General features: G+C 39.4%; 1 protein-coding gene across 1 annotated transcript; it reads left to right on the top strand.

The window, feature by feature from the left end:
* Positions 1 to 7,679: 7,679 nt before the first annotated feature.
* On the top strand, positions 7,680 to 10,186 carry LOC122678554 (olfactory receptor 8S1-like). Its single transcript, XM_043879069.1, has 2 exons — positions 7,680 to 8,517; positions 10,024 to 10,186. The coding sequence occupies exons 1-2, from the start codon at positions 7,745 to 7,747 to the stop codon at positions 10,184 to 10,186; spliced, it is 936 nt and encodes a 311-aa protein (XP_043735004.1). The 5' UTR covers positions 7,680 to 7,744.
* The last annotated feature ends 4,319 nt before the right edge of the window (positions 10,187 to 14,505 follow it).

Here is a 14,505-nt window from a genome sequence, read left to right as displayed (position 1 = left end):
CACACTATCTGAGATTGTTTTTTTCAAATGAGTCATGGATTACCGGGAGAGAAATGGAAGCCTGGCCAACCAGATCAGCACGAAATGGTTCACACAAACTATCCTCACATTCCATAGAGTGAAATACAGGTTTCTGCTATTCAGTGTTTTAGTGATGTTGATGAATTATTGATAACCTTTGCTTCACACACTTTTCTCTCAGACTGAGGTAGCCATATTTGGTTATCTATACCAACATTTCTTATTGTTTCCAAATATCCACATGGCTGCCTTTTAGAGAATTTGATCTGGACATAAGGTACCATCTCTACATTGATTCAGTGGTATTAAATGCCAAAAGGGTCATTTAAAATTAATAAATAAATTGTTTAAAAAACTAAAAATAGAACTACCATCTGACCCAACAATCCCACTACTGGGCATTACCCAGAGAAAACCATAATTCAAAACGACACATGCACCCAAATGTTTACTGCAGCAGCATGGAAGCAACCAAAATGTCCATCAACAGAGGAGTGGATAAAGAGATGTGGTATATCTATTGTTTCAAGAAAGATTTCCTCTCACAGCAATTTCTGAAGCGTATGTTCTTATCTCAGGGGTAAGAAAATACCCCAACCCCCTTCAAGTTACCCATTTCAGATTCTTGGAGCCCCTGCCCTTCCTGTCTTTTTCCCACTCCACATCTCTACCTGTGAAAATCCCACCAACATTTCAGAACATGCTTAAATTCATTCCTATGCCATTGTGGGCACTGCGCAAGGATCAAAAGTCAGAGCACCAGTAACATATCCCTGGAGAATAGTCCCTGCATGTCCAATGGTATCACTACAGGGCCCAGGGCTCAGAAACAAATTAGCTTCAAGAAAGTACAAAGAAGCAAAATAAGGTAGCCGTAGGGAAGAGGAGTTCCAGGAACAGAAAGAGGGCAGAAGCAGCAAAGACAGCAGGTGTTCACAGCTTCTCATAGAGCTGCTGATCTAGCTTCTCAGAACAGAATGTTTTATGGGCCAACCTGATCAAAAAGGAGACAAGGCAGGTTGACTGACAGGATCTTAGCTTGACTTCCATCTACCTTTGTCCCCAGGAAAGCTAAGGTGGAAGAGTGAGGGTGAAAATTAAAACCAAAAAGATTTTCCTGGCCAGCTTGCAAGAGACACTGAGCCACCTCCATTTTTTTTTTTTTTTAAAACTCCGAGAAGATAGTAGGGCCGTGGTACAAAGAGCTTGCCTTAGGGTTTAGGTCTAAACAAGTCAAATTAAATGTGCAAGACCCGTTAAAGGAAATCCTGGGTTTCAGCCTTCTATTAGGGAATCCTTGTTAGGAAAATTGTTAAACAAAAGTGGAGTAAGTGAGGCTTGAAAATTGGAAACCTGAGTCTGCTGGATGATTTTTGTTTAGAAGACTACATTCTAGCTTAAAATACCAGGATATAAAGAAAAAGGGCTATGGTAATAGAACTAAAGAGCTCAGAAGAAGGAGAGGAAGATAAAGGAGAAAATAGAACGGGGACTCTCCAGGAGTTAATTCCTACTTTATCCAGAACCTTCTTGACACACATAATGTCATCCGTAAGGTCATCATCCAGAAACTCTGGCAGGAGTTACGGGGGGGGGGGAGGGGGGGCGGGGGGGGGGCCCGCGGTGTGGGGGGGGGGGGGGGTGTTGAGAGAGCTAAGTATTACCCAGAAAGATAATGAGTGTCTCTGTTCCCTGGTCCTTCTCGGAACTAGAGATTTGTGCTTGTTGTCTTTCTATATGAGAAATCCAATACAATAATGCCTCCCCCTAGGTAAGGACTCCCTTCGCTTTTCTCAGGCATCACCAGAGTAATTACGAACTTCATCAACTGAATTACTCTGAAAACGTCAGAGTATTAGACTTCAAGATTCCCAAAGAGCTCAGAATATCTCCCTGTGAACTTCAATAAGCTATCTGAGAATTTGGTGATGATGAAAATTTCTAACAGCCTCTTGCTCAGTATTATCAAGTCCCACAGTTGATGTGGAATCCAAGACAATGAAGCGAGAGGTGTGCTTGACACCAAAAAAGAAGATTGTCACAGGAGTAGGCAAGCTCAAAAAGAAAATCAAACCTGGAGGCTCACACTTCCCATTTTTACGTGTTAGTACAAAGCAATAGCAAATAAAACACTATGAGACTATGAGGCATAAAGACATACATAGAGATGAATGAAATGGGTTGGATATCCCAGAAATGAACCCACCATCTATGGTGAACTGATTTTAGACAACAGTTAACAATATTAAATTGTAGGAAAATGGTGTTTTTAACAAATAGTGCTGGGCAATTTGCTATCCAAGTGAAATTGAACCCTTTCCTCCTACCATATACAAAAAGTAACTCAAAATACATAAAAAGCTTGAATGTTAATAAGTAAAATTACAACCAACACACCATATCCACAGGTTCCACATCCATGGACTCAACCAACTCCAGATTGAAAATATTAGGAAAAAGAAATTACAATATTTCAAAAAGTAAAACTAGAATTTGCCATATACCAGCAAATATTTACATAGTATTTAGATTGTAATTACAATACTTACATAGCATTTACATTATATTAGCTGACATAAGTAATCTAGAAATTATTTAAAGCAAACAGGAAGATGTGCCTGTGTTATATGGAAATACTATACCATTTTACATAAGAGACTTCGGCACACATGGATTTTGATGTGCCTGGATGTCTTTGAACCAATGCTCTGCAGATACTAAATGGTGACTCTATAAATGCTCCAATAAAACATTGGGATAAATCCTGAATTTAGTGGTGATTTCTTAGACTTGAGAGCAAAGCACAAGCAATGAAAGAAAAAATAGATAAAATGGATTTTCTCAAAATTAAAAACCTTTTTGCATCAAAAGTTACAAATCAGAAAGTGAAAATTTAGCCCACAGTATTTAAGAAAGTATTTGCACATTATTTATCTGATGTATCATTATCCAGAGTATATCAAGAACTTTTGCAATGTGTCAACATAAAGGCAAACAATCCAAGTTTAAAAATGAATAAATGACTTCAATAGACCATTCTCCACACAAGACATATAAACAGTGAACAAGTAGATGAAAACATGTCAAACAACATTAGTCATGATGGAAATGCAAATTAAAACAGCAATGCAACAATTCCTTCACATATTCTATAATGGTTAAAATCAAGAAATCTAAAAATAACATAGATTGGCAACAGTGTGAAGAAATTAGAAGCTTTAAACATTATTTGAAAAAATGGAAAAGATGCAGCCTAGGTTAAGACTATAAGTATACAATTAACATATGGTTCAACAACTCCACTCCTAGATATATATCCCCAAAGAAATGATAACAGATGTACAGATATATTGATAACAGCACTGTTCACGATAGCCAATAGGTAGAAACAAGGCAAAGGTCCATCAATGGATAAAGGGATAAACAAAATGGAATACATCCATAAACAGCCGTATTATTGATCATAGAAGGAATAAAGTAAGATGGTTCGGCCACTGTGGAAAATAGTATGGCCAATCTTGAAAAACTTAAACATAGAATTAAAGTATGATCAGTCAATTCCACATAAGGGTATATACTCAAAGGACTGAAAGCAGGGACTAGAAAAGATATAGGCACACTTATATTCATAGCAGCATTAACCACAAGAGCAAATGGATAAACTAAATGTGGCATATATACAAAGTAATATAATTCAGCCTTAAAAACAGATGCAACCATAAATAGGTGTTGGATTTTTTCCAAAGATTTTTCTGCAATTATTGAGGTTATCATATCATTTTTATCTTTCAGTTTGTTAATATGGTATATCACATTGATTAATTTGCATATATTGAAGAATCCTTGCATCCCTGGCATAAATCCCACTTGGTTATGGTATATGATCTTTTTAATGTGTTGATGGATTCAGTTTACTAGTATTTTGCTAAGAATTTTTGCATCTGTGTTCATCAGTGATTGTTGTTGTTCAGTTGCTAGGTCATGTCCAACTCTTTGCGACTCCATGAACTGCAGCATGCCTGTCTTTCAATATCTCCCTGAGTTTGCTCAAATTCATGTCCATTGAGTCAGTGATACCATCCACCAACCTCGTCCTCTGTTTCCCCCTTCTCCTGCTTTCAATCTTTCTCAGCATCAGGGTCTTTTCCAATGAGTCGGCTCTTCCCATCAAGTGGCCAAAGGATCAGAGTTTCAGCTTCAGCATTAGTCCTTCCAATGAATATTCAGGACTGATTTCCTTTAGGATGGACTGGTTTGATCTCCTTGCAGTCCAAGAGACTCTCAAGAATCTTCTCCAGCACCACAGTTCAAAAGCATCAATTCATTGGCCCTCAACATTCTTTATGGTCCAACTCTCAGATCTGTACATGACTACTTGAAAAACCATAGCTTTGATTAGACAGACCTTTGTTGGCAAAGTGATGTCTCTGCTTTACACTGTTTAGATTTGTCATAGTTTTTTCCCAAGGAACAAGCATCTTTTAATTTCATAACAGCAGTCACCATCTGAAGTGATTTTGGAGCCCAAGAAAATAAAGTCTGTCACTTTCCATTGTTTCCCCATCTATTTGCCATGAAGTGATGGGACCGGATGCCATGATCTTCATTTTCTGAATGTTGAATTTTAAGCCAGCTTTTTCATTCTCTTTCACCTTCATCAAGAGGCTCTTTAGTTCCTCTTTGCTTTCTGCCATTAGGGTAGTGTCATCTACATATCTGAGGTTTTTTATATTTCTCCCAGCAATCTTGATTCCAGTTTCTGCTTCATCCAGCCTGGCATTTAACATGATGTACTCTGCATATAAGTTAAATAAGCAGGCTGACCATATACAGCCTTGGCATACTCCTTTTCCATTTTGAACCAGTCCTTTGTTCCATATCCAGTTCATCAGTGATACGGGCCTGTAATTCTTTTTTTGTGGTATCTTTGTCTTGTTTTGATATCAGGGTGACGGTGGCCTTGTAGAATGAGTTTGGGAGTGTTATTCCCTTTGTAATTTAATGAAAGAGTTTAAGGATAGGTGTTAGCTTTTTTTCTAAACTTTTGATAGAATTCACCTATGAAAGCTTCTGACCCTGAGCTTTTGTTTGTTGGAAGATTTTTTTCATAGTTTCCATTTCAGTGCTTGTGACTCATCTGCTCATATTTTCTGTTTCTTCCTGGTTCATTTCGGAAGGTTGTACTTTTCTAAGAATTTGTCTGTTTCTTTAAGGTTGCCCATTTAATTAGCATATAGTTGCTGGTAGTAGTCTCTTAGGATCTTTTGTATTTCTGAATTGTCTGCTATAACTTCTCCATTTTCATTCCTAATTTTATTGATTTGAGTCCTCTCCCCTTTTTTCTTTATGAGTTTGGCTAATTGTTTATCAATTTTGTTTATCTTCTCAAAGAACTAGCTTTTAGTCTTATTGATCTTTGTTTTCTTTTTCTTCATTTCTATTTTATTTATTTCTGCTCTGGTTTTTATGATTTCTTTACTTCTACTAACTGTGGGAGGGTTTTCATTCTTCTTTTTCTAGATGCTATAGATGTGAGGTTAGGATGCTTATATGATGTATTTCTCATTTCTAGAGGTAGGATTGTGTTGCTATCAACTTCTCTCTTAGAAGTGTTTTGCTACATCCCAGAGGCTTTGGGTCATCATGTTTTTTTGTCAATTGCTTCTAGGTATATTTTATTTCTTTTTAAATTTGTTCAGTGATCTCTTGGTTATATAGAAGTGTATAAAATAACTTCAATATCTTTTTTCATCTTAAATGTTTCATCATTTTATTTTTATAACTATAAATATTATTTAAAGTGTAACAAAATGAGAAAGAATGGAAGGAGGGAGGGAAGACGGGTAGGAATTCCAAGCTTTGAAATAAGAAACCTTAGAACTCTATTATATTTTTTCTTTAAAAATTATTGGCCACCCAAGGGTACCTCTTAGATGATGCATCTCTCTGAAACAAGACTAATACAGGGAAGAAATAGCTGGCCCTAGAGAACTCATTCAGATCAGAGCAAGCCTCCATCCTAAGGGCCTCTCCAGGGACCCTTTAGACACTCTCCGAGGTCTAAAGCTGAGATAAAGTCCCTCTAGCCATTGTTATTCTGGAGGCAGAGTCAGAAGTCATCCCATTGGACAGAAGGACTATAGGAATGTTTCCTTGCTCAGAAGGCCCACCTATGCATCTTCTAAGGGAAAGTTGAAGGAACCACATGAAGCCTTACTTATATCCGTGGCTTTGCTCCAGTGTTAAAAAAGAATGCCATTCAGGTATCCTCCACTGAGAACATCTTCTTGTTGGCCTAAGGAACCCAGGGGAAGAAAAATATCCTTCTCATTCAGCTACATCTTCTCCTAAAACTATCCAATCTGCGAACTTGTGAGTGTACAAGCCACAAATAGGAACTGGATCCTCATTCATCACCCTCTTGGTTAGCCTTCAAGAGGTGTTCCTGTGGTATTCCTGTGGTCTAGACTAACCCCTCTCACTGTCCATCTTACCAGGTATTCTAGGAAGTCTTTTTTCTCTGCTCTTTTTTTTACTATCACACTACTGTCTCTGTGATGCACAGAGGTGGTTCAAATTTGACTTGGCTTCATCCATATCCTCTGGTACCAACTCAGAGAATTCATTGTTTTCATAGACTCTAGCATTAAGTCCAGAAATTACAGTGCAAACAGTGAACATTATAAATTCATGGAAATCCTGAAATGGGAAACTGTTGGAATAACTGATGTACACAGCCCTCACCTCCAATTTGAGGGCTTCCTCATGCCTGGCTCCCACGAAACCAGACTATGACTGTGCCACTTCTGTATGGGTTGACACAGAAGGGGAGAAATTTCCATTTAGTACCAGAGATATCCAAGGAAGGTTGTCTCCAATCTGTTTTGTTTAAATATTTGTTTATTTTTATTTATTCATTTGGCTGTCCTGGGGCTTAGTTGTGGCACTCAAGATTTTCAATCTTTGTTTTGTGGTATGGGGGATTTTTAGTTGTGGTATGAGAACACTTAGTTGAGGCATGTAGGATCTAGTTACCTGACCAAGGTTTGAACCTTGGCTGTCTGCATTGGGAGTGAAGCGTCTCAGCCAATGGCTCATAAGGGAAGTTCATCTGCATTCTTCAGAATTTCTAAGATGGTATGGACTTTAGAAACCATCTAAAGTTTTCCAAGATTTTTTTTTTTAAATAAGAAGTGCAAGTGACTTATTCATGAACTTACAGTGACAGAGAAAGGTTCTGTGCTATCATCAACTGTCAACAATACTTCTATTAATCATTCAACATGCATCATGGACTATCAGCCAGATGGTTGGCCAATATCTTTATTGCTTACTCACTATGCCTGTGAGGCTTCCTGTGGTTTGAACTATGTTGTTTTCATAACTGGAGAAGAGCACTTCTCAGTGCCCTGGAGACTATTTCCACTCCCTTCGTTTCCTTCTTCAGTCTGAATAATGTCTTTTCTCTTCTCCTTCCTTTCTAGGTTTGATTCTCTACACTCTTCCTTCTCACCTTCTCCACCTTCTCCAACAGATTATTGCCCTGAGTTGGGCAGGGTTGATGAGATTTGACATGGCTAGGTGGCCCTGCTACATGAACTGTCCTTGGTCAGTCCTAAAGCTTTATTCATAACACCTCATCCCCAGCCATTCTCTGAGACTCATAGCACACTGGAACTTTCTTTTCTGTTCTTGTCCCACTGAAGGAACTCTCTAATGCTCCATGGAAGTTGGCAACACAACCAGAGTCACTGTGTTTGTTCTCCAAGGACTATCCAACAACCCTCACATCCAGGTGGTACTCTTTGTAATATTCCTGGTGATTTACCTCCTGATCCTCACAGTGAACCTGCTGATGCTGCTGGTGATCAGGACTGATTCCCACCTCCACACCCCCATGTACTTCTTCCTCAGTCACCTCTCCTTCCTGGATGCTTTCTATTCCTCAGTCATTGTGCCTAAGTTGCTAGAGAGCCTGCTTTCCAAGTGGAAGACTATATCCCTCCTTGAGTGTTTCACCCAGATCTCCTTGGTTATATTTTCAGGGGGCACTGAAACCTGCCTCCTTTCAGTCATGGCCTATGACCGGTACCAGGCTGTGTGCCACCCGCTGTCATATGTGGTGACCATGAACAAGAAGATATGTATTGGCCTGGTGGGAGCCTCCTGGGCCACAGGAATGGGGACTGGCCTACTTAACACCATTCTCCTGGCTCAGCAGGATTTCTGTGGCCCCAACCTCATTCGCAGTTTTGCCTGCGAGTTTCCTCCAGTGCTCCTATTGGCCTGTTCTGACCCCTACATGAGCGTTGCCTCCATCCTGACCACCATGGTGGTCCTTGGCCTTGGCACCTTTGTCCTAGTGCTGGTTTCTTACACTCATATCATCATGACAGCCTTGGGGATCGACTCTGCCTCAGGTCAGAACAAGATCTTCTCTACCTGCTCATCTCATGTTCTTGTGGTCACCATCTTTTATGGTTCAGGAATTTTCAGGTATGTCATTGTTATAACTCAGGAATGTAAATGCAGGTTTTTCACTCTAAGGTAATCTTGAACTACAGAACAAAATATTGCAAAGTAGCAGGAAAAGAATTGTACTGGAATTCAGAAGTCCTGAGTCTTATTTATGGCTCTTTTGTGGACTAGGTGTGTGAATTATAAAACATGAATTTTCTGAGAGTTGAGTTTTTACACAGTTAAGCTCAATTTTAATATGTATTACATCACAAAAGAAATATTATTAACCTCATTTTCCAATTAGAAACCTGAGTTTCAGAAGTAACCTGGTAATTTAATAAAGTTGCTGGAACAAGCTAGGAATCAAATCAAAATATAAACCAAGTCTCACCGACTTGAAACCTCAACCCCTTTTCTACCAGGTTTCTCTCAAGCATAAACAGCTGTAGCTGATGAATCCTTAAAAATCCCAGGAAACAAAGTAACTAATGGCCTGTGCTCTCTCCAAGTGAACTGGAGATGGATTTGCACAAGTTACTCCATACTTTCCTCATCTGGTTGTTACTAGGAGGGAACTCAGGAGTGGGAAAGAATAAGGAATGATCTAGAAGAGTTCACTTGAGCCTGAGAGCAAATCTCTCCAGCTTTCTTTGTCTCAGTTTCCTCATTTGCCATAAAGGTGTAATAAAATTACTCCCACCCACTTCACAGAAATGTTTGGAAGGATAAACTAAAAGATAAAAAATGAGAATAAAATGAGTATCTTTTTAACTTAGCATGCAAAACCCACAAAGACCATTCCAATGAAAATAGCACAATTGCAAAAAACAATTTTTTTAATGCTTCTTTGGGAAATATTCCTTGTGACATGGAAGCACACTAAAAATTTTAATATTACTATTTTGGATTCATATCTCATGCTGAACACATATTTATCTTTCATTTTATTTACATAGCTTGGATTATTTTCTAAGCCAAAGACAAACGTGCTTAAAAGGACAAGTGATTGTTCCACTAAGCATTAGAAAAATAATGTGCTGTGATTCGGGGGTATTTCTCAGAGTCATAAATGTTAGGAAAAAATGGTATCATTATTGGGCTAGCATTTAGTTTTGTAAGAAACAATCATCACAAGATTGGAACATGCATATATTGGGAAAAGAAGAGGAAAAAAATCCTCTTAGTATCATCATAACTATTAAGGAAAGTCACTTTGAAAACTGTGAAGTGCTACAGAAATACCTGACATTTTCTTTAGTTCTAGTCTAACCTGTACCATTTGATATGCTGAAGAACTTCCTTTTTCTTTGGAAACTCCTCTAACATTTTGCATAATATCACTCATGTATGGAGGCATTTGAAGGCAAAAATAACTGACTTCTCACTAATAATACAGCCGTTTCTAGATGCTTCTACCAGTGATAGTTGACTCAGCTCTGAGGACCCTCTTGGCCAGTCTGGGATGGGATGGACTGTGGCTGGCAATGGCATTGTGGCCACTGTCCTGAGCTCATTTTATTCCTTTGTGCAATTTCCTTCAAGGTACATGACTCCAGCTTCTGGCTCAGCCCTGGAGCAAGTGCTATCCATGCAGTACAGTGTGGTGACCCCACTACTGAACCCCCTTATCTACAGTCTGAAGAACCAGGAGGTGAAGGCAGCTCTTAGGAGGATGCTGACCAGGAAGCCCAGGCTTACCTTCTAAGCCAGCCTCTACTGCCTCCTCATAATCGAAGAAAAAGTCAAGAGAAGGAAGAGGAGATATAGAGAACTTCACTTTTAAGCTATCTCAGCATGAATTCTTCTCCACAACAGAAGTCTTAGTTCCTCTGACCCCTGTGCCCTCATCCAGTCAAGCAAGATGGGGAAACCTCCACAGAGCAGATGGCACTCCTCCACAGATGACCCAGTCACCACACAGGAAAATCTTCTCAAAACCCATACAGAGGAATTCTCAAAAAACTAGAAATAGAACCACCCTATGTCCCAGCAATTCCACTTCTGAAAATAAATTCTAAAGATATGAAAATACTAACTTAAAAAAAATTACACACCTATGTCTTAGCAGCATTATTTACAACAGTCAACATATGGAAAAGAATCTAGGGTTTCTTAATGGGTGAATGGATAAAGAAGGCATGGAAAAGCAACTGAATATTATCCAGCCATAAAAATGAGGAAATTCTACCATTTGTGACAACATGGATGGACACTGAAGGCATTATACTCAGTGAAATAAGTCAAAGAAACACAAACACTATATGATCTCACATGCAGAACCTAGGGAAAAACCAAACTCATAGAAAATAAACATGTAGTTGTCAGGAGTGGAGGGTAGGAAGAAAGGGAATTGGAGGAAGGTGATAAAAAACTACAAATTTTCAGCATAAGGTAAGTACTAGGGATGTAATGTACAACATAATGACTAACATCGCTGAATGATACATTTTTGGGGGCTCCAAAATCACTGCAGATGGTGATTGCAGCCATGAAATTAAAAGACGCTTACTTCTTGGAAGGAAAGTTATGACCAACCTAGATGGTATATTAAAAAGCAGAGACATTACTTTGCCAACAAAGGTCGGTCTAGTCAAGGCTATGGTTTTTCCAGTGGTCATGTATGGATGTGAGAGGTGGACTGTGAAGAAAGCTGAGTGCTAAAGAATTGATGCTTTTGAACTGTGGTGTTGGAGAAGACTCTTGAGAGTCCCTTGGACTGCAAGGAAAGCCAACCAGTCCATCCTAAAGGAGATCAGTCCTGGGTGTTCATTGGAAGGACTGATGTTGAAGCTGAAACTCCAATACTTTGGCCACCTCATGCAAAGAGTTGACTCATTGGAAAAGACCCTGATGCTGGGAGGGATTGGGGGCAGGAGGAGAAGGGGACGACAGAGGATGAGATGGCTGGATGGCATCACCGACTGGATGGACATGAGTTTGAGTAAACTCTGGGAGTTGGTGATGGACAGGGAGGCCTGGCGTGCTGCGATTCATGGGGTCGTAAAGAGTCAGACATGACTGAGCGACTGAACTGAACTGATGATACATAGGAAATATGTTAAGAGAGTAAATCCTAAGATTCTCATTACAAGGAAAAATTTTTTTGTCTTTTTTTTGCTTTTGCTTTTCTGTTTTTTATATATTTATTTTTAGGACATGATGGACTTTTTAGGAATAGAAGAGTTATATTTGAGTCCCAGTGAGGACTGTAGCCCAGGAGACAGCTTCTCAGATAACTCTGGGAAACTGGTCAGTTGAATCTTTTTTTTTTAATAGTAATATATAACTTATCAGAGCACAGAACATACATCAAACATGACAGGGGTATATTCCTTCAAGTTTCCAAAAGAGAGAAGTTTAGTAAAGATAGAGTGAGATGGCATGATGGTCATGTCTGGAAATAGAACCTTATCTTTCAGGGAATGTTAATATGGATGTCAGAAGGAGGGAGATTTTTATCCCTGTCTTCATAACAGACATTCTTTACCTTAATGATTGAAGCAGATATGCTGTGTATGACTGACAGGCTCACCACATAAAATTCAGGCTGAACAATACATTAGTCCAAATGACTTCCCCAAAACTCAATGTGTGAAAATTCTTTCCATCAGAGGGAATTTTCAGGTTTTCCCAGTTTGGAGTTTTGTGATGACAAATATCAACTGAACCTATTGTAATACTCATTTGTATATGTATATAAGAACATCCTGCTATATACATTGAAATTATACAGACTTATACAGTAATGTATGTCAATTATCTCTCCATGAAACAGGGGGTCGGGAGAGTAAAGACTATCTTCACAGATCCCCAGCTATTTCCACAGCTATTGCTTTTCCCTCTCATTTCCTGCCTATTCAGCCCCTCCCTTTTGCCTCGGCCTCACTCCTTTATTTTATCTATACAAAAAGTGGAAATCTGACCACTAGAAAATTTACAACTTGATTTTGGGAGAATTCCATCTTAGTACTGAGAGCCAGCTCCTCCTTTGTTCCCATACCAAAAACTCCCTGGCAAAACCTACAGCTCCAGAGAAACTTGGTTTTAGAAAAGGCAGAGGAACCAGAGATCAAATCACCAACATCCGCTGGATCATCGAAAAAGTAAGAGAGTTCCAGAAAAGCATCTATTTCTGCTTTATTGACTATGCCAAAGCCTTTGACTATGTGGATCACAATAAATGGGAAAATTCTGAAAGAGATGGGAATACCAGACCACCTGACCTGCCTCTTGAGAAAACTTTATGCAAGTCAGGAAGCAACAGTTAGAACTGGACATGGAACAACAGACTGGTTCCAAATAGGAAAAGGAGTACATCAAGGCTGTATATTGTCATCCTACTTATTTAACTTATATGCAGAGTACATCATGAAAAATGCTGGGCTCAATGAAGCACAAGCTGTTATCAAGATTGCTGGGAGAAATATCAATAACCTCAGATATGCAGATGACACTAACCTTATGGCAGAAAGTGAAGAAGAACTAAAGAGCCTCTTGATGAAAGTGAAAGAGGAGAATGAAAAAGTTGGGTTAAAGCTCAACATTCAGAAAACTAAGATCATGGCATCCGGTCCCATCACTTCATGGGAAATAGATGGGGAAACAGTGGAAACAGTGGCTAACTCTGTTTTTTGGGGCTCCAGAATCACTGCAGATGGTGATTGCAGCCATGAAATTAAGACTCTTACTCCTTGGAAGGAAAGTTATGACCAACCTAGACAGCATATTAAAAAGCAGAGACATTACTTTGCCAACAAAGGTCTGTCTAGTCAAGGCTATGGTTTTTCCAGTGGTCATGTATGGATGTGAGAGTTGGACTGTGAAGAGAGCTGAGCGCCGAAAAATTGATGCTTTTGAACTGTGGTGTTGGAGAAGACTCTTGAGAGTCCCTTGGACTGCAAGGAAAGCCAACCAGTCAATCCTAAAGGAGATCAGTCCTGGGTGTTCATTGGAAAGACTGATGTTGAAGCTGAAACTCCAATTGAAGGAGTCTTTTGGGCCTAGAAAAGAGAACAACAGTCTCAAAGGCCCCTTGCTGAATCATCTAACTTCAGAGAAAACAAAGCATAACTTTAGTTCCATCCTGATGCTCCAGGCCAGCTGCATCTATCTGGAACTTATCACCCCCTGTCCAAAAACCTACCACCCCCTACATCCTCCCAAAAGACTTATCACCCCCTGCCCAACTACAAGTGTCATCTCAACAAAAGAATACTCAAAATATCCCGCCTGATTGACGTTTCCCTTATCGCTTCCACAAACCTCCCTATAAGTATGAAGCCTCCCTGATCCCTTTCGGTGCTCAGCCTGGTCATTAGGCCGACTGTCGCCCCTCCTTGCCTGAATAAAGGTAACCTACTTCTGTTGAGGTCGTCTTTCCTTTTCTGCCTCGCCAGAACTGTACCTTACACCAATATTTTGGTCACCTGATGCAAAAAGCTGACTCATTTGAAAAGACCCTGATGTTGGGAAAGGTTGAAGGCAAGAGAAGAAGAGGACAACAGAGGATGAGATGATTAGATGGCATCACTGACTCAATGGACATGAGTTTGGGTAAACACCGGGAGTTGGTGATGGACAGAGAGGCCTGGCATGCTGCGGTTCACGGGGTCACAAAGAGTCGGACACGACTGAGCAACTGAACTGAACTGAACTGAAAGTAGAACATAGAAAACAGTAAATCCTCAATAACTATTTGTTGATTATGGGGTGAATGAAGGAATGAATGGTGGATCAGTCTGAGGGGTCCTTTCTCTTGTATGATCTTAGGATATAGAAGGGACTATCTACCTGTAAGCCTTGGAATATAGCAGACAGAGGTGTGATATTTAGCAATCAGACAGAAACACATGGCATAAAAGGTCTAATAGAGTTCTGTTTCATCACAGTCATTTTAAACAAGGAACTAATATCCATAAAGTTAATGTACATTGAGATTGAAGTTATTAAAATAAACAAATTTACCTAAATAAATAAATAAAATTTTTAAATGAAGTGTAAGTCTTGAGAGCAAAACCATGTCTA

This window comes from Cervus elaphus, chromosome 3 (assembly GCF_910594005.1).
Source record: "Cervus elaphus chromosome 3, mCerEla1.1, whole genome shotgun sequence".
Taxonomy (NCBI): Eukaryota; Metazoa; Chordata; class Mammalia; order Artiodactyla; family Cervidae; genus Cervus; species Cervus elaphus.
The sequence above is the reverse complement of the archived record's forward strand: the minus strand, read 5'-3'. Positions and strand labels throughout refer to the sequence as shown.